Here is a 26,358-nt window from a genome sequence, read left to right as displayed (position 1 = left end):
TTTCCACTTTCCATTTTCTTTTGTCTTTAGTAAGCTCATGGAAATAATTTAGCAGTATCAGCTCACCAGGCAAAAAAAAAAAAGTTTCTTAGGCTGTCAGAAAGTTCAACACTTTTCTTTTTCTGGTAAATAGAAAGTTCAACACTTCTTTGCTCGAACAAAAACGTGTCCTCCCCCGCTATGAATGTTAAAGAAATCTATAAGATCATCTCCAACTCATGAGATAAAATTTAAAATATAAGCTCTAAACTCCTCAAACCATCTCTAATCATTGGGCTAAAATAAGCCGTAGAGGGAAAATATATCATATCTAATGGTAAAAAAAAAAAAAAGATTTGACAGCCCAAAATTAAATATAACGTCTAAAATAATTTAAGAAAATTATTTAAATCAAATTTCACTTAAAACTTTATAAATACATATGTATTTGTATGATTTTTAATTACTTATCGAAATTTAAATATTTTTAAATTAAAATGTTCATAAAAATAAATTAGGATAATCTACATAAATTTTATTTTCAAAAAAGTTATCAAGAAAAAAAATTAGGCTAAAATTATTATTTAATAATCTCGGGCTAAAATTTTAAGACATAAGATTGGAGGAGAATAACAGTTTATGGGTTATGGCTAAAATTTTTAAGCTTTATCCTTTGAGATGGTCTAATGGGACCATAAATAGGAGTCCATACAACTGTATATACCTTAAATCTAGGGACAAAAGACTTTTAATGAGTCGGAATATACATAGACTCGCCGGATAACTCAAAAAAATCCTTAAATGTAAGAACTGTATATAGGGACTCAAAGAAGGGGTCCACTGTTGATTTTGAGTGGCAAACAAAGCCCACTCAAGTGAGAATGCTACACATCATCGTTCTCATTTTCGTTTTTTTCTTGGTTTTTACGTGAATGCTGGTAGCCATTCCTGCAACTTCCCTTTTATATTTGAACCGTCGGAAAACCAACGGTAGATATAGCTTCTATATTTTTATCAACAACCCCAATAATCCAACGAAATGAATATTAATTGGTGGTGGAAGTCCTATTTCTCCCGATGGAGAGATTTTTCAATGTGACCGGTACACAAGGTGATACACCACGTGTCACTATACAAATGGTGGGATATGTGTGCTAAAAAGTTAATAACTTAAAAAATAAATTTTTTTACTACTTCTATTAAAACATGTGGTGTACCACTTACCTTCCCATCATAACTAAAAATTTCTCCTCCTTTTGCTCTAACACTTAAAACGAAAATTAAAAATTAAACATTGAAAAGTAAACTATAGAACGTCATTTGAATAATCGCCGATGACTTTTCAAAAACCTGTCTTAGATTCCCTAAAGACTTTTCTTATTGAAACTTATCGACACAACCGCTCAACTCTCTCTCTATAAGAACCACCAACTACTCTTTCACTTAGCAGCTTCACTTGTTCAGGCCAAAAAGCAGCTTCTGCTGTCAGCAGCCGTGCTTTTGTGGGAAGCGGCGTTTGTTTAAACCCAGAAAAGCTTTCGTGATGCATTTTCTTCTTCTTCTGACTTTCCCTCTTCTTCTTATCCTCATCTTCAAATTTGTGTACTCAACCATATGGGTACCACTGAGGACACAAACCTATTTCCAAAAGCAAGGCCTGCGCGGCCCCGCCTACCGTCCGGTCGTCGGAAACTCGGCCGAGATCCGCCGTATGTTCGCGGAAGTAGTCTCCAAGCCGCTCCCTTTCGACCACGACATTGTTCGACGCATTACCCCATTTTACCACCAGTGGTCTCTGATGTACGGGAAGAATTTCGTTTACTGGTTCGGGTTGAGGCCCCGAGTGGCAATATCCGACCCGGATATGATCAAGGAAGTCCTTTTCAATTCGGGTGGGTCGTTTAGAAAGGTACCGTCCACACCTCTGACTAAGTTTTTGCTTGGTGACTGGGGGCTCGTTGGCCTCGAGGGCGACAAATGGGCTTTTCACAGAAGGATCGTGAACCAGGCCTTTAGAATGGATCGTGTCAAGGTGAGAACTCCGTTCTTGCACTGTCATCTAGCGTTATCAATTTAATACTATATATCCATATTTATTACTTAACATTATGTTTAAGGTTCAGAGTAGCGTATCAACAATTTTGTCCGTTCATATTATATCCGGTGCATTAGTAACGTAATGTGATAGTGTAACTGTGAAACAAAAAGGTTTCGCATTAGAAGCGGAACCCCGAGTTAGTTAAGCACTAAATGGCTAGAAATTTGATTTGTTACTGGTTTTAATACAACAGAGTTGGGTTCCTGGGATTGTGGAGAGTACGATGAAGATGTTGGAGAAATGGGAGGACGTAAGAGGAGGGAGGGAAGAGTTTGAGTTGGATGTGCACAAAGAACTTCATGAGCTCTTAGGGGAAGTCATATCGAGGACGGCTTTCGGAAGCAGTTTCGAGGAGGGAAAACATGTTTTCGACTTGCAAGAACAACAAATGCATCTTTTCAGTAAGGCCGCAAGGAGCATCTACATTCCTGGATTCAGGTGGAGTAATTTAAACCTTGTTCGTATATATATGTTCTCCTAATCCTTCGTTACCCTCGTTGTTGTCGTTTATATACGCGCTAATTACTGAGATATTCTTAGTTAAACAAGGCGGTTCTATTGATTGGTTTTCTTGGCATGCAGGTTTTTGCCTACCAAGAGTAACAGAGAAAGGTGGAGATTAGATAAGGAAAGTAGTGAATCCATACGGACGTTGATTGCGAAAAATGGCAAAAAGAAGGGAGATTCGAGAAATCTGCTTAGTCTGCTAATGACGCCATACAAGAATCCGGATGGTGAAGAGGAAAAGCTAGGGATACAGGAAGTTATAGATGAATGCAAGACATTCTACTTTGCAGGAAAAGAAACAACAGCTAATCTTTTGACTTGGGCACTACTACTTTTGGCACAGCATCCGGAATGGCAAAGCAAGGCTAGGGAAGAAGTATTCCGTGTTTTCGGAGACAATCAGCTCCCGGTTGCAGAGAATTTGAATGAACTCAAGAATGTAAGCTCGTTCCATTTATTTCGCCAGCATAACGAAATCCATTCCCATTAAAGTAGTACTTAAATTACTGAAACAAGTTGCTTGATCCTCGCATTTTGTTTATTTTCTGTCACTTTTTGAACAGGTAACTATAATCATTAATGAAACGCTCAGGCTATACCCTCCAGCCGCGATGCTTATGAGGGAAACAACAAAGAAGGTTAAGCTCGGGAGCCTGGAAATTCCTGCTGATGCACAACTTTATTTGCCGTTGATCGCTGTCCATCACGACACTGAGATATGGGGAAAAGATGCTCACGAATTCAATCCATCGAGGTTTTTGGAATCTCGAAGGCATTCAGCCTCGTTCATCCCATTTGGCCTGGGGCCTCGAATCTGCGCAGGTCAAACTTCGGCCGTGGTTGAAGCAAAACTAGTGTTAGCACTCATCATCCGGGGCTATTCTTTCACGGTGTCACCAACATATGTTCATGCACCCATGCTGTTTTTAACTTTACAGCCCCAGTACGGCGCTCAGATCCTTTTCACGAAGATTTCAAACTGAAAATTTTGGAGGTTTTCCGACGAAGAAATTTGGGTGGATTTTTTTTTTTTTTTTGGTTGATTTATTTATGCAATAAAAGCTTGGCATGCAATTTCAAATTAGGGTTTCTGTTCTTCAGAGTACTTGCCCATCAATAACTTATGATGTTCTTTCAATTTGGCTTCTTGATTTTTACTTTGGTTATGAGTCACATTTAAAATGTGTCAATTTGCCCTCATTTGTCATATTTTTCTTGGTGAAATAAACAACGCATTTTACTTACCTTTTTATCAGGAAAAAAATTCATAAACATCTTAAATAGGTACGCATTATAATTAAATGGTTGTGTTTGTTGAGCAATTTTGTGTGTCTCTCAAGTAGAATTACTATTCAACAAATTATAAAAAAAAAATTATTAGGATGTTGTTATTGTCACTCCAAAAAGAGGTGTTTGTCGATTTTTCTTTGAACTTGTGAGGAACAGCCAATTTTTCCCATGAGCTTTCATTTTAGCCAATTACGTCCTTAAACTTTTATAATTGGCAATTTTTCCTTGAACTTTAATTTTAGCCGATACCCCATGAATTTTTATAATTGGTCAATTTCTCCCAAAACTTTATTTTTCTAATTGCAAAAAGGTAATTTTATCCCTAATGTGGACACATATTGCTTTTTAATTTTTTCTCTTCTTCTTCTTCTTTTCCACTAGTTCATTCAGTACACTTTTTATTTGAATTTTAGGGTTTAAGAGGAAATTAAAGTTCGGGGAGAAATTGCCCAATTGTAGAAGTTTAGGGTGTAATCGGCTAAAACTAAAATTCAGGAGAATAATTAATCAATTATAAAAGTTCAGGGTAAATCGCATATAAAATGACAAAAGTGCACTCCTAATCTTTTGGATAGTTTAACATTATATCAAAATCCACTCATTTATTTTCTCATTTACATGTACATAACCTAACTTCCACTTTATTTTATTTTATTTGTAGAAACGTTAATTTATAACCTACCTTCCACATTTTTGAACAGAACAAGACCTACCTTCTACTTCAATTCTCATCGTGTTACACATATATAATCATTATCGTTTATCTTCTCATTTGAAAATTGAAATGACAAATTTTTTATTCTGATCTAATCACAATTATGGGAGGAAAGATGCAAAGAAGGAACACTTTTATTAATGTGGTTTCCCACTCACATCAACTCACTAACACAATATTTAATAAAGTTCAACGATAGATACGATATTGATTTATGATAGTAAAATTGGGAGACGATATTGATCAATATTTGAATTGAGAGACTAAAGTGAAATTGCCATCAATTTTAGTAATCTTTTGTGATAATTTAGCCTAAAAAATATTGAATTATGATTATGGTCAAGGGCTTTTTTGTGATAAGAATAAAATCTTGGGGGTTTGTGTATAATTTCCCAAAACGTAAAACTATATGTGCAAGAAAGTCGGCGATTCCTTCCATGACTGTTGCTGGTCTTGGACTCCAAGATCAGCCAATATGGCTGCTAACCGTTTGGTTTCGCAGAGTTATGTGGAGATGTGTGACTTTATTTGGGTAGAAAGATCTTCATCTTCACTTATTCATGTACTTAACACTGATAGACTACCTTGCCCACATTAATTTTGTTCAGTTGTGCAAGGGGTGATGCTAGTTGCTTCTTTTTAGTGTCAAGTTTTTCTTCCCCTTGCACTTCCGTCTTTGTTTTTTGGTTGCTTGCCTCGTTGTGGCCTTTTGTTATAATCTCGGCATCTTTGCCCTGGTTAATATATCCAGTTATCCTCCAATATTATTGGAAGACTACGGATAAATGTCTTCACGTACCGGTCCGAACTAGCTGTTCAGCTGTCAACACAATTACCAAACCACCCTCGTATCAGATCGTAAACTACCGGTAGTGTTCCGTAAATATCAGTACAACCAGTGGTTAAATGGTCAGTAAATTCAACGCCCCATCTGCAGTGAAAAAACCCGAAAGCATAAAACCCGTGAAATTAGAATTTTCTGGGACCCCACTTTTCTAACCGTTGAAGGCGATCGTCGGATTTTTGGGTCTCGGAGAAATTAGGGATGTAGTTCTTGATTTTTCTGGATTGGGGCTTCGAATCCGATCGCGGCTAAGCTCGGTGAGATTTCTATTTCTTTGATTCAGCTATTTTCCATTATTTTAAGTAGGATTTTTGTTACTTTTAGGAGATTGAATTTGAATTTTTTTTTTCCTGGAGTTTTGCTATACGGTTTATATTGTAAACTACGAAGGGCGGGTACGCTGCCCGGACGAACTGGCCTAACTCACGTCTGCCTGATTAGATACATGTTGTTGTTAGCTGGCTACTGGGTTTTCTTTAATTTTCAATTTTCTGGTTTATATAGAGATATATCTGATTGCTTGTGGATTATGGAGATTTGTCTGCGGAATTTGTGCTGATACGAATTTCGATGGCTGATTATGTGCACCGTTTGTGTTCATTTCTCAGGATTTTGAACGATTGTGATATATTGGCTGGAGATAGGGGATCATGTGATTAGTTAATGTAGGATTGGATGTGCATATAGTTATGAGATTTAATTTTGCGTACGGGGGTGGCCTTTGTGTTATCTGCAATAGAGGGGTTGAAGCTAAGCTGTTTTGTTTAAGAGGGTAAGATGCCATCTTCTTACTTGTCGAAGATTAGGACTGTGTTGAAGAGATTGATTGTTGGGCAGGAAGGAGCGCTTCAGGAATCAGTAGATGGGTTAATTGGACAGGGAAAATTGTTGTTTGGAAATTCTAAGTTGTTCCAGTCTCCGTTTTCAACTATTTCAGGCCTCCAAGCATTGTTTTCACCAGGCATTGTTTTTGCTGCGAGGTTGGATTCGCAGCTAGTTAACAAAAGAAGGAACATTTCTGTTGTTGAAGAGATTTCGCGCATTATTTCAACCCCATCTGTGTCAGGGCCTTCAATTCAGGTTTGCGGGTATCATATCGATTGTGTGCTTTCTGAGCCCAGTCAGTTTGTGACCAGAAGTAAGTTTCAGAATAAACCTATGGCTGCTTGTGGTTCTAGAACTTTATTTGGGGGATTCTGCCCAGATAATTTAACTTCAAGGCCTGGGCTTCATGCAATGGTACCCAAAAGTGCCTGTACATTATACAACAAAAGAAGTTCGGACTGTTTTCAAACAGCTAGCATGAGTTTGAATAAAAGTGGGCAGTCCAACACTAATGTAATTCATGGGTATTTGATTTATGAAGTTGGAAAGAGATGGTGTAATTCCTCCCCAAGTGAAGGATCAGGGTCAAGAGAATTTCATGGTTCATCAACATGCTCATCTACAAGGACTGCCCATGACGTGTCTTTCGATAGTTCTGCTTCTGAAGGGCAAGTTTCAAGTTCTGCAGATTCATCTAATGAGTAAGTTCTAGAGACCAGTTTTTATCTCAAATGCTTTGTCATATTTGTCTCTGAGATGTTATTTATTTGTTGTCTTATGTAGTTGAGAGGCATAATATTTTATTTTTAAATGCGCATCTTGACTGATTTCATTTTTCCTAGCTCTCGGTGTAACAGACATCCTGCTACTAGGGTTTCCTTTAATTTAATTGAAAGTTAGATATGACGAGAAATTGCATAGTTATATAGTTAGGATATTTTGTAGGTTTCTAGATTTGAAGAGAATTGAGAAATCACTAAATCTTTATATGCGTTCACAAATTACAAGTCACAATTAGTTCTCTCTGCTAATTTAGTATATTTTGTTCACTAACAACCTGCATATATTACGTAAATACTGACTTATGGGAATATAAAGTATTCTGCAGTGGAAAAGTATTTGGTCTGATTTTATTTGTCTTACTTTTAGTGCAATAAGTCTCAGCATTTGTTAAGCATACATTGCTATGGTTACAGGAAGATTACAGATGGAAAGTCCCTAAAACTAACTTCAGGATCATATTACCTGCCCCATCCAGATAAAGAGGAAACTGGCGGGGAGGATGCTCACTTCATTTGTGCAAATGAACAAGCAATAGGGGTGGCGGATGGTGTTGGTGGCTGGGCAGATCTCGGTGTTAATTCCGGATTGTACTCCAGAGAACTGATGTCTAATTCTGTGGCCGCTGTTCAGGAGGAGCCCAAGGGTGCCATTGACCCTGCTCGGGTATTGGAGAAAGCTCACTCGAGCACGAAAGCCAGGGGTTCCTCAACAGCATGCATCATAGCACTCACAGAACAGGTGTGGAACTTCTCTTCGTTCTAAGCAGGATGTTTATGCTTGCATCAAAGGAACAAATATCCATTATTTTGAGGCCTTTTAAATTGCCATATGCTGAAATAATGAACTTTGTAGTAAAAATAACTATTGAAGTCTCAGCTCTTACGTTTTATTTTGTTGTAAGAGTGGTTTTTGTAGATTAAATGGATTGCAAGGGTCTCATAATAATGCTATTTTATCATATTTACGATTCAGGGACGATTCAGGGACTTGCATTAACTGTTTTTTATCTCACTGCAGGGTATTCATGCAGTTAATTTAGGTGATAGTGGGTTTATAGTGGTTCGAGGCGGGTCCACCGTCTTTAGATCTCCTGTGCAACAGCATAATTTTAACTTTTCCTATCAACTGGGGACTGGAAACAACGGTGATCTACCTAGCTCTGGCCAGGTCAGCAGCAATGTTTTCCAAATTTCTTTATGCTGGTTGATAAATATCGCTAATAGATTGTTAGAGTTGCCACTAAGTACTACAGTCTAGTGGTATTCCTCTTCGCCTAGAAGTGAGAGGTTCGAATCTTGTGGATGGCGAATTCGATACCAAATTAGGCTACCCATTGTGTGGTTTAGCTGAACTCTTCTTCCCTCTAGTGTAAAAATATCGATGTCCTCAAAAAAAAAAAAAAAAGATTATTTGAGTTTGTTGCAAAAACAAGTTACGACGTCAAGAACATGATTTCATGATTTTTCATTTAATGTTTCAAATGTCCTGGAATGATCGTCGTACATATAACAAAGCTAAGATGGTTTTGTTTGATTCAGGTTTTTACTGTCCCTGTTGCACCCAGGGATGTTATAATTGCCGGAACTGATGGCCTGTTCGACAACTTGTACAACAACGAGATTACTGCGGTAGTGGTCCATGCCATGAGAGCTGGCTTTGGGCCTCAGGTGACAGCGCAGAAGATTGCAGCGTTGGCACGCCAACGAGCACAGGATCGAAACCGGCAGACGCCTTTCTCCACTGCCGCTCAAGATGCTGGGGTCCTTCATTATGGCGGCAAGCTTGATGATATAACCGTTGTTGTTTCATATGTGACCAGTTCAAATGACCCATGATACAAACAATTGGACTCTCTCTCTCTCTCTCATGTATATGCTACATTTCTCCCTCTTTCCTTCATCTCCCTTTTTGCTCACATGGATAAAATTCCATTGCATTTCTTTTGTAATGACATTACTTTTACTTTATTACATTCTTCTTTCTTTTGTTTTTATTCCTTTAGTGATATTCTTCTTTTTATCTTTTCTCGTCTTATTTGCGCGCATCAGAGTCTTTTTACATCCAACCTACTATTTACACAAATTTTATTTGATTTATTTGCCCAACTTTAGTTCCTAAACTACCTTCATTCACTATAAAGAAACCTACTCAGTTATCTTATCTTTTTACACTTTTTTTTTTTATTGTTATCAAGTTGATGAATATTATTCTAGAAAATTTTATTTAAACCCAACTTTCTTATATCTATACACTACAGAAAAAATTTATCTATCCAACTTTCAAAGTTTGTCTTTAAATAAATATTAAAAAAAAAAGAATTTTATAACCCAAAACACAAACAACAACAATAATCTCTCTACACCCCCTTTGTGTTTAATCCGGAGAATCCAATCCTAACAACGGTAAATATCACATAACAATATATTATTAGGAAAACTAATGAAAATGGCTTGAAAACTTTGAGTTTTAATGATAAAGACAAAATAAAGGGTAAAGTGAATAGTACCATGATTGACTTTTTAGTGTAAAAATATGATTTTTCGTTAAAGTAAACAGTACCAGGTGCTTTTCGTTAAAGTTCCCATTATTATTAGACCGAAATGCCATTACGACGATAAAATCCTTTTATGTAACCCTTCTTTACTGGACTTTCGCTGTTAGGCCCACTAGGCGTGGTTAAACTGAAACTAAATTAACTGTCCACCCAAAAAACGACAAACTTCACACACAAAAACAACACCAAATCTTGGCCGATGTGCAAACAAAGACAGCAATGATGGTTCTCTAGTTCCGTACATGCAAAGCACCGAATCTTTGCCAGCTCGATCTTTTCCCTCTCTCCTCGGGTCCCTGAGAGAGAGCAACCTCACTGCTCCGCTGTTATTTTGAAAGCGAAAGTGGCAACTCCACCACAACCGCCGCGACCGCCGCCGCCACAGCCGCAACCGGCAGAGCAGTAATCGAATACTGATTTGTTTCATCTCTTTCTCGCTAACGGCTGCGAACGACTCGAGAGAGAGAGAGTGAAAGAAGGCGGGAATGATGGCAGTTCGTCGAGAGGGGTCGTTGATGAGGGACAAGACGCAGTCGTTTCGTGGATCTCGAATCGTGACCGCCATTGTCATCGGAATCCTACTCGGCTCCGTCGTCGCCTACTTGTTTCCTCACGGGTTCCTGAGCTCCGATCGGCCTATCCAAAACCGCAGATTCGGGAAATCGGATCTCCAGGTTTGGATCTCGCTTCCTTAATTTACTCACTCGTTGCCTTTTCGCTTTTAATTAGCGCTAATTACATATCTTAATCGCTTCATTTAGTGATTTGATATGCCAGTCTGCATTTTGCTGATAGAACTTACTTGTAAAGCTTACATTTTTCTGAGAAATTGGATTCAGTTTCTAATCAATTTAGTCCAGAAGCAGTTACGAAGTGTTGTTCGGGATTGCAGAAAGCACTTCCAGCAGTTAGGAAGTGCTTTTATTATAAAAAAAGGTCGTACCGGCTCCCGCTTTACGCAGGTCTGGAAGAGGTGAATGTCAGCTAGCTTACCCATTTTATGGAGAGGAATCCAAGTGTTTCTTCCGCGGGCGCTTCTCGGAACAGCGTTTCTGCGATCCATAAACAAGTTTTTTTTTTAGAATGTAGCAATGGTCCCTCAACTTAAATCAAATTGGAGCAATGGTCCTCAACTAAAATTCTATTACCATTGGTCCCTCAACTCATCAAAATGTGTAGTTATGACCCTTATCGTCAACTTCGTCAGAATTTTGTTAAAATAAGTTATGTTGGAAGGACCATTGCTACAATTGGGGTTTCTCAACTCATCAAAATGTGTATCTATGGTCAATTTCGTCAACTTTGTCAGAATTTTGTCAAAATAAATTAGGTTGGAAGAATCATTATTGTTAAAGTTTGAGGGACCATTGCTTCAATTAGGTTAAAGTTGAGGGACCATTTCTTCAGTTAGATTAAAGTTAAGGGACCAATGATAATGGATTTTTAGTTGAGGGACCATAGCTGCACGCTTTGATGAGTTCATGGACCAATGGTAATGGATTTTTAGTTGAGGGACTATTGCTCCAATTGAGTTAAAATTAAGAGACCATTTATACAATTTACTCTCTTTTTTATGGCAAAACGTTGTCAGAAGTGCTTTCGGTGTCATAAAACGCTTTTAGCCCTTCCAGAAGCATTGATCTCATCGATCTTTAGTTTGCATTAAGCTCACAGATTGTAATTGGTATTTTAGAAGTATCGATATAATGCTAAATAGCATAATTTTTTAAAATGTGGAACGATGTCATATGGCTGGCTATGCGATTTTTGCTTGCAGGTTAGCTCATCACAGTGTGAATCAACAGAACGGATTACCTCGTTGAGGTCCGATATTGCATCATTGTCGGACAAGAATGACGAGTTGAAGAAGGAGGTGCAGGAACTAACTGAAAAGCTACGTCTGTCTGAACAAGGAAAGGATCTTGCACATGAGCAGTTTTCTGTGTTAGGTAAACCACATAAGGCTGGCCCTTTTGGTACCGTCAAGGGCTTGAGAACTAACCCGACAGTTGTTCCTGATGAATCCGTGAATCCGAGGTTGGCAAAGATCTTGGAGGAAGTTGCAGTTCAAAAAGAGCTTATAGTTGCACTTGCGAATTCAAATGTGAAAGTCATGTTGGAGGTATGGTTTACTAGCATCAAGAAAGTTGGTATAACCAATTATCTGGTAGTAGGATTAGACGATGAAATTGAAGAATTTTGCAAAGCTAATGACGTTCCTGTATACAAGAGAGATTCGGATGAGGGTATTGATCCAATTGCGAAGAAGGGAGGTAACCATGCCGTCTCAGGGTTGAAGTTTCGCATCTTGAGGGAGTTTCTGCAACTAGGTTATAGTGTTCTTCTCTCGGATGTTGATATAGTATATTTGCAAAACCCGTTCAATCATCTTTATCGAGATTCTGATGTAGAGTCCATGACTGATGGTCACAATAACTATACAGCTTATGGATTTAATGATGTGTTTGACGAACCCTCTATGGGGTGGGCTCGTTATGCTCACACGATGAGGATATGGGTTTACAACTCTGGTTTCTTTTACATAAGACCTACGCTCCCTGCAATTGAGCTTTTGGATCGTGTGGCTGAACGACTCTCTAGGCCACAAAAAGCATGGGACCAAGCGGTATTCAACGAGGAACTATTTTTCCCTTCTCATCCGGGGTACAGTGGCCTTCATGCTTCCAAGAGAACCATGGATTTCTATCTCTTTATGAACAGCAAGGTCCTCTTCAAGACGGTCAGGAAAGATGCGAACTTGAAAAAGTTGAAACCAGTAATCCTTCATGTAAACTACCACCCGGATAAACTTCCAAGGATGCAGGCAATTATGGAGTTCTACTTCAACGGCAAGCAAGATGCGCTGGAACCTTTCCCTGACGGTTCTCAATGGTAGTATAGTTCAACAGACTCCCGGATGGCCTAAAATCTACGTACACATGCTCTGTAATTCAATTGATACTGGTTTGGGTACATCGACTGCACATTCTGAGGCCAATTCGCAGTATTTCTTCTTTCTTTTTTGCTTTTTCCCGTGTTTCCTATCAAATTTTCGATTTATATGGATAGTAACATTTTAAGTTTCAACAGATATCTCCTGAGATGACCGTTGTTCTGTACCATATTATACCAAGAAATATAACTCAAGGGTTTCTCATCTTTCATCATCGACAGCTTTGCGACATCCTTGGTCTTTAAATTCTGCATATTTATTCGCTTGATTGGATTTTGAAATGGTATTGTGTTTGACACATGATCTGGGAGAAACCGTCGCACTGACTCGTGGTGTTACAGTCAGTCATCCTACAAGTAGCAGTGTGACGGTCATAGATTGCCGGAAGTATCAAATTTATTAGCTACAAAATTTTCTGATATCCTTGGATAAATTGCCCACCATGAAAATGCACAGCAATTGACAGATTTCGGGTGCCTACCAAAACAAAATCGTAAATCCAAACCGCCCAATAAGGCAATAGCTTCCTCCAACTCTTTTGGACTCTTCCACTTATCCAGAAACACTTCCATCCAAATTCCGCGTTACTTTCTCCCGTTTTGTGTGGCCTCAAAATCCCATGCGAACATTCCTAACCTGATCCCCACCTCCTCCTCCTGAATTCTCGCTTTCGATTCCGATTTCGACAAGTCGAAAAATCTTCCCCTGCAACTGTTTCGGTGAAATATAAAGGTTTCGTGAACAGCTGCCCGCCAGTTTTTTCTCATTCAAATTGTCTTCTGGTTGTGAGTTATGTTTCGATGAATTGCTAGTTGGGACTTGGTTGGTGAATGAAATGGAGCGATTTTCGCAACGGGAGAGCCTTCTTCTCGGCTACAGTCCTCAGAGAGCGTTCGTCAACTCCGGTTCTTCTTCCCACACTCCCACCAAAAACTCGGACGTTGATTTTCATGACGTCTTTGGTGGCCCGCCGAGGCGGTGGTCTGTTAACGACATGAGGTACAGCTTCAGCGAAGCTACCGAGAGCAGCGGACTGAAAGGGGATGCTGATGACGACGACGACAATGATGATCGGTCCGGTTTGAATGAGAAGCCGGTGTTTGGGGAAGGGTCCGTGAACAGAAGACGGACCCAGAGCGATGACTTCTTTGATGACATCTTTAATGGCAATCACTCTGTCAGTTCTAGTCCAAGGAGGCTTCAGAGGGACCCCTTCGCTTCGGCGCCAGGTTCTCGGGTTCTAAGCCCCGCCCACCCCCTGCTGCACAAAACCGAGCCCTCTGCAGCTTCTTCACTGCCTGCACAATTCAGGTACCATAGAAACTTGAGGAACAAGAAATACAATATGTTTGAGCAGCTGCTAATTTTGTTCATTATATATTGAATCAATCATGCGTTAATTACCTTATTTGCTTCAAAATTTCTCAGCCTCCCCGCCGGATTTAGCAAAGGGCTGGTGGAGCTGCCTCGTTCGAGTTCTCTTTCTAGATTTTCGAACCGAGCAATCCAAAGTCACGATAAGTCGAGAAATGATATTCGATCCAGTACTCGCCGGAGCTCCTCATACCAACATTCTTCTCCTGTTGGCGAAGGGTCCTCGAGCTTGGCTACATCCGATAAAGTAGACACAGGAGGGAATTCGGAAAAGGATTCAAAGAGTTCGGAAAATGCAACTTCTAGAAGTCCGTTTCAGTTTCATTTATCGATTTACAAGTGGGCAAGCAAAGGAGTGCCAATGGTGATGCCTCTTAGGGGGCGGAATGGTTCAAGAGTGCAGAAAAGAACTAAAAACGAGGAAGGGTCGAGCACAAATGAATGCGCTGCTACTGAGAGTCCACTCAATGATGCTAGGTCTCCCACCGTGGAACTAATCAAACAAGAAAATGAGTTGCTTGTTGATGAAACCACTCCTGATAAAGTAGATCCGCGACAATTTGTTGAGGAAGCGGTTCTTCCCGTAGCTGAATCAGAAACCTTCAGCAGCCTTCGTGACACTGCTGAAGATATTTCCAGTAACACCATCTCATTCCATAAAAGTGAAGATATAGAGCCTCATCCTTTACTTCAAACAGCTTCTTCTGAAGACCGACAGAAAGAATTTCCCGTGCTTATGGAGCAAGTTCACAAGCCAGATCTAAATCATGTTCGTTCTTTCTCTTTTGATGAAGATCTTCAACAAGGTATGTTAAATTCGTAACTGTCATGGCGAGGTAACTGTCATCATGTACTACCGCTGACACCACACCTGAATTTTCATATGCAATGCAGGCAATGATGAGGTAACTAAATCAAGTGGTAAAAAGGAAAGCGTGGTTAAAGGCGCCAAAAAATCATCTGTAGATGTTGGCGCTAATAAGACTGCAAAACATCAGCACTTAAAAAGAAGTTACTCGACTAAAGTTGAAGTTAATAAGGCAAGTTTCCAAGGTTCACCGAAGAACTCGGGAGATAATCTCAGGAGAAGCAAAGTTAAGGGTAAGGTGAAGGACCTTGTGAAAATGTTCAACCAAGAAGTTTTGTGTAAACCCACATATGATGGTAGTGACCTTGGAAGTCAGAGCTATGGAATGAAGGAGAAAGGTGGTTTCAAAGCAGAGAATGAAGCGAGTTTTACCGCAACAAAAATGAACAAGGACTTGCCAAAGTCCGATGTGAAAAACACATTTTCTGATGCTCCCGTCATGGTAATCAATTCAGAATGGTTTGAGTTCGCATAGCCAAAAACGAAATGATTTTGTTTTCTTCAACATTTTTCTGAATATAACTCTTTTTTTCCTACTCTTTCCAGATGAAGGAAGATCTCCAACAGCTAGAGAAAGAAAATATTGAAGCAAAGACTGCTCCCTATACACATAATAATGCTCCCGCGCAGGACACCCCTGCATCAAGTACCGGTTAGTTCTCCTAATCTTGTTTAAGGAATGTGGCTTAGCTAACCACTCAAGTAGAGAAAGAACTGGTATAGAAACATAAAACCAATTGGCAAATGGCAACACGGGGAGTCGCCCAACCTCTTATAAGCCCATGCAAGGTCCCTCCTCCCATCAATGTCGAATTCATCCTCAACAGATATCATACATCAGTTCTTTGTATTTCAGTGTACTGCAGGCTTAGTAACTTTTCACCTTTCCACGTATCTAGTGATAGTCTAATGAAAGGCGTACAGCTTATTCAGTAACTTCTGAGCTTTGACAGGATCAGTTCCCAACGGATCAAATGCTACCGTTGAAGATGCAGATGAGTCCTCCCACGAAAACTTCCAGGTGTGTAATTCTTATATAAAAGAACCGCTTCCTGTAGTCTATAAATTACGCTCGTTTTCTATGAATTTAGTTTTCTTTCGTCCAGTCTCTACGTAATCCTTCAGTGCAGTATTTATGACGAAATTTCGGATGAGGTACTCTACTTGACAGATGAAAGAAATAACTCAAGATGAGGAAAAAGAACCGCAACCACAACCCGTCAACAATCATGAAGAACTCCAGGTAAATATATAACAAACAAACACAGCATGCTGTTATGGTTTCCGGAAAGCAGTAATGTAACATCCCATAAATTGCAGGCGATTGATGCTAAGATACTACAATGGTCAAGAGGAAAGGAAGGAAACATCCGCTCGCTGCTCACTACCATGCAAATTGTAAGCATTGATTCGTTGTTTTTTTTCCTTCCAGTTTGCTCCATCTTCAAAAGTGGCCGCGGATATTGCATAACAGCACGCTTCATGGCATAAACTTCACCGTTTCTTTGTCACTAAGATTGAAGACTTCCATGAGTAAATATTTCTCAAGCACGAGGTTGATGCCTGACTACTCATTCAGCAACTAATGCGGGTTTAAACCGATACATGGCAGGTTCTTTGGCCCGAGAGCGGGTGGAAGACGGTACCTCTTGTAGATATAATCGAAGGAAATTCCGTGAAAAGAGCGTACCAAAGAGCGCTGCTATGTTTACACCCGGATAAGCTGCGGCAGAAGGGTGCTGCTTCACATCACAAATACCTTGCAGCAAAAGTTTTTGATGTCTTGCAGGTCGGTAATCTGTTAAGAATCCATCGATCAACTGCTAATTTCTCCATTTTTTACTACAAAAACAGTAACTAATGCTCGTGGTGAATTTTTTTTTTTTACTTGTTTTGGGCAAATGCAGGAAGCCTGGGATCATTTCAATTCACTTGGCTCACTATGACAAAGTTTTGTTCCGAAGTCACGTGTCAGATTATGATTGGTCGAGTTCGTGTTTGTTCAACTGTATATAATTAAATCGACGTATATATACACAAGCTGATAAGGCGTAAATAAGTTGACTAGGGCAAAAGTACCTTTTTACCCAAGTTCCAGTCCCTCTGTAAATTAAAATAAATTAAGGTCTCGCTTGAAAAGTACTTTTAAATTATTGAAATCACGTTCAAAGAAAATGTTTTTTTGGCTCTAAGAGCATTTGAAATACTTCCTACAAATGCTAACGTGTGCTTCTTGCAGGAAGTACTTCACATACTTTTGGAATCTAAAAAGAATTTTTTTTTAAAAGCGCTTTTAGTCATTTAAAAGCACTTCTCAAATAAGTCATAGTATTTCCCTTGAATAAAGGAAAACTAATGAAAATGACTTGAAAATTTTGAGTTTTAACGATAAAAAAAAATAAATAGTATCATGATTAATTTTTTAATATAAAAATATGATTTTTCGTTAAAGTTCTCATTAAATAAAAGAAGAAAACAAACCCGAAGTAAAGAAATTGCTTAATTGGGCCAGGCCCTTAACATTTAGCTTTCCAATGCCGTACCCCGTGAACAACTTAAAGTGAATTTCCCATTTTGCCACTGCGATTGGATTGAAAGCAACTGTAGACTGGGACCCACCCGAAAAAAGGCCAAATTGGATAAGACAGTGGCACGGGTGACCGGTGGGGTCCAAACTTTTGAAATTGTGCTCCTGTCCACGTGTTTATTTGTACCACTCGACAGCTTTATATTCATGCAATACGCTTGTCGTTTCTAGCGTTCCCATTTTGCAGTAGATTGTCGTCTACCAAAAATTACTAAAGTTTGAAACTATACAACAGTTAGATTAAATTTAAAGAAATTTAACGAAAAACTTCTAGTACTGTTTATTTTAACGAAAAATCATATTTTTACACTAAAAAGTCAATTCTGGTACTATTTACTTTACCCTTTATTTCATCATTATCGTTAAAACTCAAAGTTTTCAAATCATTTTCATTAGTTTTTCTTTAAATTTAATATATTTTTGTAGAATCGTATTAGTTTATTTTTTTATTATAAATAAAGTTTTAATGGTTTTAAATTTATCTATTTTTTTGCATAAATGATTTATAAATAGTATATTAAAATGTAGATCTCGTTTAAATATATTACAAAATAAATCGTTTTTATCAAAATACTTGTCAAAGCATCTGTTTCTGAATCCTAATCCGGTTATAAACAAAAACATTGTTCAAACTTCAAATAATCCCTGGTGGGACATTTATATATATAACACTTCAACAATAATTAAGCTATCACCGTCTATCCTATTTTATGGTTTATTTTAAAAAAAAATGGGTAATTATTATTGGTTTATTTATTTTTAGATATTTGATGGTGATATTTTTTTTTTTGTTGAATCTGAGTGGTGATATGTATTTATTGAGTAGAGAGTACGACCAGCCCGGCACAAGATGTCCGTGGAAGCCTTCAAATCAGTAGACATAAAGCATATTGTTCTGGTCAATATGACTACGCTCAAGTTTGTGAATTCTTTTTTTATATGAAAACACATATTAGTAACTAAATTGATTGTTACAGAAATACCGTGTTTATTTTTTCTTGTCGAGAAAATTATAGTGTTTGTTATCGCAATGATTTGTTATTTGGATTTTCAATCTTGACCTTTGTAGTTCTAAAACATGCGCTCCTGATGATCATTTTCATTAAGTCTGTTTATTTGGGTAATATGTCTGTCATCAATCTTCAAAACTAATGGGGTGGTGACCTAATTTTTTTTTAGGAACTTTAACGAAAAACTTCCCGTACTGTTCACTTTAACGAAAAACCATATTTTTAAACTAAAAAATCAATTATGTTACTATTCACTTTACCCTTTATTGTCTTTATCATTAAAACTCAAAGTTTTTAAGTTCTTTTCGTTAGTTTTTTTTTTGTGAGATAATAATTTTTTAAAATTAATTATTCAACTTTCAACTTAAATTGACTTATTTTCTAATCATTACACTATTTCTAGTTAAATTAAAGTTATTACTCTGTTCCAAAAAAAGTAGTTTTCATAAAATAAGTATTATTATTTTCTAATCAGGGGGTTTAGTATAAACTTAAAACTTTTCCTCATTTCACTTGTGGTTTAACAACCATGTTTCGCTGCTGAAATAAGAGCAGCAAGTACTAAGTGCTGCTGAAACCTAATAACGAATGGACCAATAACAAATGGACAAGTGTCCAATCCTAATTTTCAATCTTAATTATTTAGACACGTGTTCATTTGTAATTGATTTTTCAGTAGCACTTGCCGTTCTTCTTTCATCAACGAAGCATAGTTCATGGTTTAATCCACGGGTTTGTCTTGTTTGTATTCTAATTTTCCTTTTCCTAGAATCTAATTACTCACAAGTCACATTGACCAAATTGTCTCTCTTTTTGGCTGCAAATATTATAAAAGACAATTAACAATTAATAATTGCTACATGTAACATGTTAACATGTTGATGTTGACTCCTCAACATCCAATTTTCCTCTCAGGTAAAAAAGAAGAAAAATATAACATGAATCCTAAGTTGTTTATTTCATATATATACATATATATATATATATATTATAAATTTTGCTTATGGGTTTAATTGAACTTTAACCAAATGATGAACAATCATATCCCACGTGAAAATACATGGAGAAAACGACGACTCACCAATCCGTTGAAAAATGGTGCTTAATTTACTTGACTATACTTAATGTATTTTAATATCCATTAAAATTCGACTCAATATGAATTTATTTTTAGTCTATTTTTTTTTTAATTCGGAACCCGTTGTGAGATACTAAGACATAGCAATTAGTATTACTTTGTATTAGAGAATGCAACAATAAGATCAATTTTATACTAAATAGCATACCTGTTACTCAACAGAATGTATATGTCAATTTCAATTATATTTTTATATTTTAAAATATCATCTTGTTTAAAAAAAAGATTAACTAAAATCTGAAATATTCATATTATAAAACGTAAATTAGTTATTCCTGATGACCTTGTATTAAGTAGGCAGTGAGATTCCACACTGACCTCCAACTCCAACACTACAATTTTGATTTTCCGGCAATTTTACCTTCTTTTTTTTTTAAGAAAATTAATGAAAAGAACTTGAAAACTTTGAGTTTTAACGATAAGGAAAAAAATAAAGGGTAAATTGAATAGTAACAGGATTGACTTTTTAGTGTAAAAATGTGATTTTTTGTTAAAATGAACTGTACCGCAAGTTTTTCGTTAAAACTCTTCTTTTTTATTCTCTTTTTGTTTTGTACTTTTTACGAATTTAGAATTAAGAATTTTAACGAAAATCTTCTGGTATTGTTCACTTTAACGAAAAATCACATTTTTATATTAAAAAATTAATCATGATACTATTTATTTTATTATTTATTTTATCATTTCATTTAAAACTTAACTTTTTCAAATCATTTTCGTTAGGTTTCTTTTAGAATTAAAAAATAATAATGAGGGGGTTGCAGCAAGATCACGAAGGCCTTCCATTTCAGAGCAGCTGTTGGCATTTCTGAGCTCTGAAAATACAGAAACGCAGCTGTTTTAGTGTTCAAGAAAGAAGTTGGGTTTTGCTGCCCTCCAATGGCTGTCTTCTCTTATTCGGTGAGTCCCACAGTTGTTCATTTTTTTCTAAGAACTTCAATCTCTTCCAGTTTTTTCCTTTAAATTTTCGTTTTATGAGTTCATGTATCTTCCGGGGCTTGAATTTTTCTTCTGGGTCCTGTTTGGTAGCTGAGAAAGCTCGGGAAAACGAACAAACAAGTGGGAATTATGATTGACCAAGTTTTGAAAAGCTCATTTATCTGTTAATTTTGGTTAAAAGTTTCTCTGCTTCCTCTCTACTAATTGAAACTGGATCTGATTTTATACTCTGAGATCTGCACTGGAGCCTGTTATCTTTGATCACCCGCAAAAGAATTTCCTTTTTTCTGTTGTTGTGTTGGATATATTGCTGGACCGTCGCAAAGCCAGGAGCCTTGTTGGCCTGAGGTCGCCCTTTATCCATGGTCAATAAAGTAGTTGCAATTCACGCAGATTAGAGTAGTTTAAAATAACGCTTTCATCGATAAAGAAAGAGGATAATATTTGTATGTATGTAGTTGTGTTGAGCTTTTGTTTATAATGCCACTGCATTTCCATCCTTTGGGTGGTAATGCCTTTGATGTGTACCCAAATGCACAGGCTGGAGGCAAGCATTGAGTGCGTTCTGGTTTTTACTTATTGAGGAAACATGAAATTTGAATTGAAGAAGAGATGGAGATCCGTTGCCCCGCTTCAATTGAAAAACAAATCCGCAGGGCGTTTTTGTTTATTTCCCAAATCAAAATCGGATAGCTCTGAATCAGGAAAAGCACCAGTTTATCTCAATGTATATGATCTGACTCCCATGAATGGCTATGTCTATTGGGCTGGCTTTGGAATTTTTCACTCTGGTGTTGAAGGTGAGCTTACGTTCTGGTCACGCAATTCGTGTTTTATCTCAAGCTGAACTCTTATCTCTGTTTGTTTTGCTTAATTCTATCAAATTACTATAACCTTGTTAATCTTCGTTCTATGTTTGTTTCGATCGAGTGAAGTTCGGTTTTGCTGATAGTCCATATGCATTGTGCAGTTCATGGTGTGGAATATGCATTCGGAGCACATGACTATCCTACGAGTGGTGTTTTTGAGGTTGAACCTCGCCAATGCCCAGGGTTCAAGTTCAGAAGGTCGATATTGATCGGGACAACAGGCTTGGACCCTACTCAGGTTCGAGAGTTTATGGAGCGCCATTCTTTGAGCTACAACGGGGATACATATCACCTGATTGTCAAGAACTGCAACCATTTCTGCAGGGATATTTGTCGCAGGCTCACCGGAAAATCAATTCCTAAATGGGTGAACCGACTGGCAAGAATTGGTATCCTTTCTTCACCCACTGTTTTCAGTTGTATTGGTTGCAATTGAGTTTCTATAGTACTTCGTCAGGACTTTTTTTTGGGTCTAATGATCTTGTTTTGTTCGCGCGAGCTTCTGTATGGAGCTTGGAGTTTGAGTTTCTGGTCTGTTTTTGTATTTTCGGACATTGTGAAACAACGCTTTTAAGTTTCATTAGAGTCGTCATTCTGATATATAGTATCGTCCTAAGAAATCGGCTTAGGTCATGCATGTTTTAAGGTCTTACCTGGGATCGAATCAAGATTCGAATTTCTAATGAACGATGGAAAAACAGTGGTTTGCAAAGGTAAACTAACTCTACTGTTATGTGGTAGGTTCAGTATGCAACTGCATACTTCCGGAATCTCTGAAGATTTCCGATGTACAACATGACCCTAACTGCCAACCGTACGACAGCGACAAGAGGAGCTTGAGAAGCGCCTTCAGTTGCGTGTCGTCTATCTCAATGCGGCAGAAGCAGTTATCTTCATCTTCGTTATTTCTACAGTCGCCCCTGAAAGGTTGCTTGCCGCCATGGGAACTGCGAAGATCGTTGAATGGTTCGTTGAAAGAAAGGTGAGAAACTGTTCGGAAGACTTGCTCTTTACGCCCGCAATTGTAATTTGAATGTATCTAGTATGATGACGTAGCAATTAGGGGGAAAAGTCTTCTCAGAATCGATACCAAGAGTGAGTCTGAATTTCCCTCCGTCGCAGAGTGTGTTCTCCCAGGTTTGTGGACTGATGCTTGTGATCGTTGTAACTATTAGTTTCCAACAAATTCATGAAGGTATTGCTAAATCAGTTCTAATCTTTCAAACTTTTCTTACGCAAAACCTACCTGTTAATTTGCAACAGAAAGGATCAGATTGAGATACATCGTCACACATCAGAGCTTTATAATGGTGAAACAAAATCACAACCAATATATATACCAGCCAAGCTCGTCGAGATAAATCGACTTCCGCCAACCCGTTCCCTCCTCCGTTAACTGAGATCATACAACAATCGGAAAACGCCTGCTTTGAGAATGCCAGCTTAAATCCACAGCGGCGCGCATCGTAAAAATACCGTTTCAACTTACTCCGACCAAAAAATAATTCTTCTGCAATCCGTATCAGTTTTAATTTTTGCCTATAACAAATAGAATCATATATGAATAGGGGTGTGATATCCACACACCTCATTTTACTTCTCACACACCATTCTAATTTTCGGCCGTCGGGTCGGATGAATTGAAGAAGATCAACGGATAGAAATTAACAAGGATGTGTGAGAAGTAATTTGGGGTGTGTGGATAGCACACCCCATATGAATATACAGATGACGATCCGAGTTAGCATTGGGAAAACAAACCTGCATGAACATGAAAGAGATGCTTCAGATCAGATCAACAGGTGCAAAGTTTCTTCTAAAGGGGTTGCAATGCATTTTAACATGGTGAAAACACAAATATTTCGAAGATTTTAGCGTTAAAGGGCACAGTTTCCATAAGCATGGAATTACAAGTTAATAATTGCACACCCCTCACTGTGGCTAGTGCAATCATGAACGAAAACTACGAAACTCAACTGCGACTAGATATCATTTGGGAGCGAGGCCCTGAATTTTATCAATCCTCTTTCTGATGCAAAACACTAGGACGGCTATTATTACCATTAAGAGCAGCATGATACACCCGCTTCTCGGCAAGTCCAATATCTGATAAAGTCATGTTGCCCTGTAAACAAAACAAAAAGCACACATGGAATCAAGTTACAAACACCAGGAGCTCGCACGATTAATATCTCTACCTAGTTGATGGTCACGCTCTCAAGCAAGAAAATGCTTTAAACTTTGCTTTCATAATATACTTTCGGGAGGAAACATGTACCTCATTGGCCATCAATCTTCTGACATTACTAGCGTAGAGTTTTGGATCATCTTTTTCTTGTTGCGAGGGGTAATAAACAGGTAACCTTGTGACCTCTATGTGATTTACAAATTGACAGAGAAGAAATATCACATGGCGCACCTGAAAATAAAGTAAATGAGGTAACCAAAATTAGAAGCTCAGAAGACCGAAAGGCTATATGCCTGACATGTTGAATTCTTACTATTTGTGTATGTATAATTATCCTGCATGATATATGTATTTTCTTTATACGTGTTCTTGGAAATTGGTTAAGAAACACTCACCCCAGATATCGAGTCCCATGCAGGACTAAATCTTCGGTAAGGATACCTAAGAATCACCGGAAGAACTGGAGCTTTTGCCAGGAATGCTCCCGTCTTGAATGGCAGAAGAAAGTCTCCGTTTGTAGTAGTTCCCTCTGTAGAAAGATTAACCATAAAATAAATACCACGTAACAGAAGTATAAGCATCGCTGACAACATTATGCACGTCTGCTAACAAATGAATCGCAGACCAGTTTCAGCGTGGTTGAAAACTCGTGTTCCCTTCCACGCACATAAATTAACAAACGATGATTTGAACATCCAAGAACGAGGACAGCTGAAAAATCATTAATCGGGCTTTCTTATAATAGTAGAGTGCTTAAAACTATAACCTGGGAAAAGCATTATTGGCGGGGCGCATTTATTCTGATGTGCTTCTTTAACTCTTTCAGTCACCACAGCTGCAAATGATATCCAATTATTAATCAAACAACATTCATACAAGTAACACAACCGAAAACTCGTTATACAGTGTTCGTGTGTCATATCCACTCGTGATTGATCATAGTTTTCACCTCGCATACTGCAAATATCGCTAGATTTATGATGTGCACCTTGAGAGTGATTAGAAAACTATCAAAAACAGGGAGCACCCCAATTTATGTACCTGCAACTCCCTTGAAGTCGGATGACTTTGACTCTCGCTGAACATAGACACAACCGAGGCACTTGCTGTCAAAAACAACAATCGGAAATCGAACTCCATTAGCTCCCGTAAATATGATGGAGAAAAACTACAGATTTTCAGAAGTATGACGAAATTAAAGCAAGCGAAAGCGAATGCAACCGACCTGATGAGGCCAACTAGAGGAAGTTTCGCCACCGATCTCTTCACAAACAAAATCCAGGATAACAGAAACTCAGAACCAACACATAGATAAAATTGGATCATCTTTCAATCAAAATTCATATAGAGTAGCAAACCTTGGCGACGAAGCTCGGAAACGAATTAGACATGTGATACAAGGTATCCAAATACGAAACGTGATTCGATATGATCGCCCCTGGCCTTTCAGGCTCCTTTTCTTCGGCAACATCTTTTCCCTAACCAAAAATTTAACATCAAAATTACCACTCAAAATCTCACGAAATCAATTTTCATGCTTTAGAGAGAGAAACAGTGAGAGAGAGAGAGAGAGAGAGTACCTGGGGTGCGGGTTTGGGTTCGGAATCCGATGGTATCCGATATGACTCGTTGATCCAATAGAAGCCAAAGACGAAGAGCATGGCTCTGGATAAGGCGCGGCCGCACTGGACTATCACGGCCTGCCGCCAGCCCCCCATGTGCGCGTAATCCTCCTGCTCCTGCTCGTCGCGATTGGGGATTTTGAAGAGCGTGCAAATCCGGCAAATCAAGTAGTACAGCACCAACACCGTCATGGCCAGGACCACGCGTATCGGAACCAGAGTCACCAACGCGAGCCCTAGCAGCACCTTCTCCTTCACCGGCAATTCGCCTCGCCCCATGGTGCCGTACACATCGCGTCGCACGTACGCCGCGCATTTATTCTCTAGCTCCTGGAGCTCCTCGGCGGAGACGGAGGAGGCCGGTTCGGGTTTGAGGAGCGGGCAGTCGTCCTTGGACGCCGGACCGTCGTTGCGGTCCTGCTTGGCCTGTTTGGAATTGAGGCCTTGGAGTTCGGAAACCATCAGCAAAAGAAAAAAAAAAACCTAATTGGAAGGAGGTCCGAGTCCGGCGGGGTTCTAGGGAAGGGTCATCGAAACGATGGCGTATTGGAGTGTGCGGATCTGGGGAAAGAGGAGTAAGGCGGACCGGCGGGAAGATTCTGGTTGCGAAGTGGATAGTCGTGATACGATTTGGGCTTGCACTCTATTGGCCCAGCTTCACAAAATATAATGGGCCGGGTTGATTGAGTAGGTTTGGCCCATTACTCGATGTTATGACCAAATAGCCGTTGGCAACATTGTACAAGTATTACAAAACTTTCCCTTCCACCTTCCGAACCGGGGAAGGAAATAACACTGCTCTCACAAACATTCCTTTCCCAAACAATTGTTTCACCAACCAAACGCAGTCTTACGGAAAACAATACAACAAACCATACAAACTTTGCATAGTCGGTGCGGAATATTGCCACTGAAGCGTCTTTCTAGTTTCTGTTATCACACGACTTGTATACGACGCAAAACAGCAAAGTCGCAGATTGACATAACAATGTTTCGTGGAGTGAGATGATTGCGGGAGTGACAACTCGAACCACGGATGGATCGACTGAGACAGAGGAGTGCACTTAATCGCCACTCTGTTAACTAGTTGAACTCATAAAACTGCATCCATCGGTAGTAACTGTGAACCGAAAGGCAAGCGACTATAGATTTCCGATAAACGGAGTGGGAACAAGGGGAGTCCCAAGGGATCTAAGGGATGATATTCAGTTGTAC

The 26,358-nt window shown here is 38.6% G+C and overlaps 6 protein-coding genes across 10 annotated transcripts; 5 read left to right on the top strand and 1 right to left on the bottom strand.

Annotated features, from left to right (window-relative positions):
- The first annotated feature begins 1,403 nt into the window (after positions 1-1,403).
- LOC126633444 (cytochrome P450 734A1-like) lies at positions 1,404-3,828 on the top strand. The gene is made up of 4 exons (XM_050304054.1): positions 1,404-2,011; positions 2,271-2,515; positions 2,660-3,023; positions 3,148-3,828. The coding sequence occupies exons 1-4, from the start codon at positions 1,523-1,525 to the stop codon at positions 3,565-3,567; spliced, it is 1,518 nt and encodes a 505-aa protein (XP_050160011.1). The 5' UTR covers positions 1,404-1,522; the 3' UTR covers positions 3,568-3,828.
- A 1,700-nt stretch (positions 3,829-5,528) lies between these two features.
- On the top strand, positions 5,529-9,034 carry LOC126633334 (probable protein phosphatase 2C 55). 2 transcript variants are annotated; one of them, XM_050303914.1, is made up of 5 exons: positions 5,529-5,690; positions 6,042-6,959; positions 7,455-7,779; positions 8,059-8,208; positions 8,580-9,034. In XM_050303914.1, exons 2-5 carry the CDS (start codon positions 6,211-6,213, stop codon positions 8,874-8,876), a joined length of 1,521 nt encoding a protein of 506 aa, XP_050159871.1. In that variant the 5' UTR covers positions 5,529-5,690; positions 6,042-6,210; the 3' UTR covers positions 8,877-9,034. The 2 variants fall into 2 exon arrangements, with proteins under 2 accessions (XP_050159871.1, XP_050159872.1); XM_050303915.1 differs by having other exon boundaries at positions 5,552-5,690; positions 5,938-6,959.
- Positions 9,035-9,773: 739 nt separating this feature from the next.
- Positions 9,774-12,762, top strand: LOC126632824 (arabinosyltransferase RRA3-like). Its single transcript, XM_050303320.1, has 2 exons — positions 9,774-10,269; positions 11,373-12,762. Exons 1-2 carry the CDS (start codon positions 10,081-10,083, stop codon positions 12,489-12,491), a joined length of 1,308 nt encoding a protein of 435 aa, XP_050159277.1. The 5' UTR covers positions 9,774-10,080; the 3' UTR covers positions 12,492-12,762.
- A 105-nt stretch (positions 12,763-12,867) lies between these two features.
- Positions 12,868-16,965, top strand: LOC126632823 (J domain-containing protein required for chloroplast accumulation response 1-like). 2 transcript variants are annotated; one of them, XM_050303318.1, is made up of 9 exons: positions 12,868-13,859; positions 13,977-14,728; positions 14,817-15,232; positions 15,337-15,442; positions 15,744-15,811; positions 15,962-16,033; positions 16,111-16,188; positions 16,403-16,579; positions 16,698-16,965. In XM_050303318.1, exons 1-9 carry the CDS (start codon positions 13,384-13,386, stop codon positions 16,734-16,736), a joined length of 2,184 nt encoding a protein of 727 aa, XP_050159275.1. In that variant the 5' UTR covers positions 12,868-13,383; the 3' UTR covers positions 16,737-16,965. The 2 variants fall into 2 exon arrangements, with proteins under 2 accessions (XP_050159275.1, XP_050159276.1); XM_050303319.1 differs by having other exon boundaries at positions 12,897-13,859; positions 15,750-15,811.
- Positions 16,966-20,257: 3,292 nt separating this feature from the next.
- LOC126632203 (deSI-like protein At4g17486) lies at positions 20,258-22,542 on the top strand. The gene is made up of 4 exons (XM_050302496.1): positions 20,258-20,425; positions 21,005-21,264; positions 21,435-21,722; positions 22,075-22,542. Exons 2-4 carry the CDS (start codon positions 21,054-21,056, stop codon positions 22,317-22,319), a joined length of 744 nt encoding a protein of 247 aa, XP_050158453.1. The 5' UTR covers positions 20,258-20,425; positions 21,005-21,053; the 3' UTR covers positions 22,320-22,542.
- Positions 22,038-26,340, bottom strand: LOC126632201 (lysophospholipid acyltransferase LPEAT1-like). 3 transcript variants are annotated; one of them, XM_050302492.1, is made up of 10 exons: positions 25,102-26,340; positions 24,880-24,999; positions 24,747-24,784; positions 24,563-24,627; positions 24,288-24,356; positions 23,917-24,050; positions 23,612-23,752; positions 23,395-23,458; positions 22,674-22,843; positions 22,529-22,579 (listed from the first exon to the last, which is right to left on the bottom strand). In XM_050302492.1, the coding sequence occupies exons 1-10, from the start codon at positions 25,603-25,605 to the stop codon at positions 22,565-22,567; spliced, it is 1,320 nt and encodes a 439-aa protein (XP_050158449.1). In that variant the 5' UTR covers positions 25,606-26,340; the 3' UTR covers positions 22,529-22,564. The 3 variants fall into 3 exon arrangements, with proteins under 3 accessions (XP_050158448.1, XP_050158449.1, XP_050158450.1); XM_050302491.1 differs by having other exon boundaries at positions 22,038-22,843; XM_050302493.1 differs by lacking the exon at positions 22,529-22,579 and having other exon boundaries at positions 22,762-23,094.
- Positions 26,341-26,358: the final 18 nt, after the last annotated feature.

This window comes from Malus sylvestris, chromosome 8 (assembly GCF_916048215.2).
Source record: "Malus sylvestris chromosome 8, drMalSylv7.2, whole genome shotgun sequence".
NCBI lineage: Eukaryota > Viridiplantae > Streptophyta > Magnoliopsida > Rosales > Rosaceae > Malus > Malus sylvestris.
This window is presented reverse-complemented; position numbering and strand designations above follow the sequence as displayed.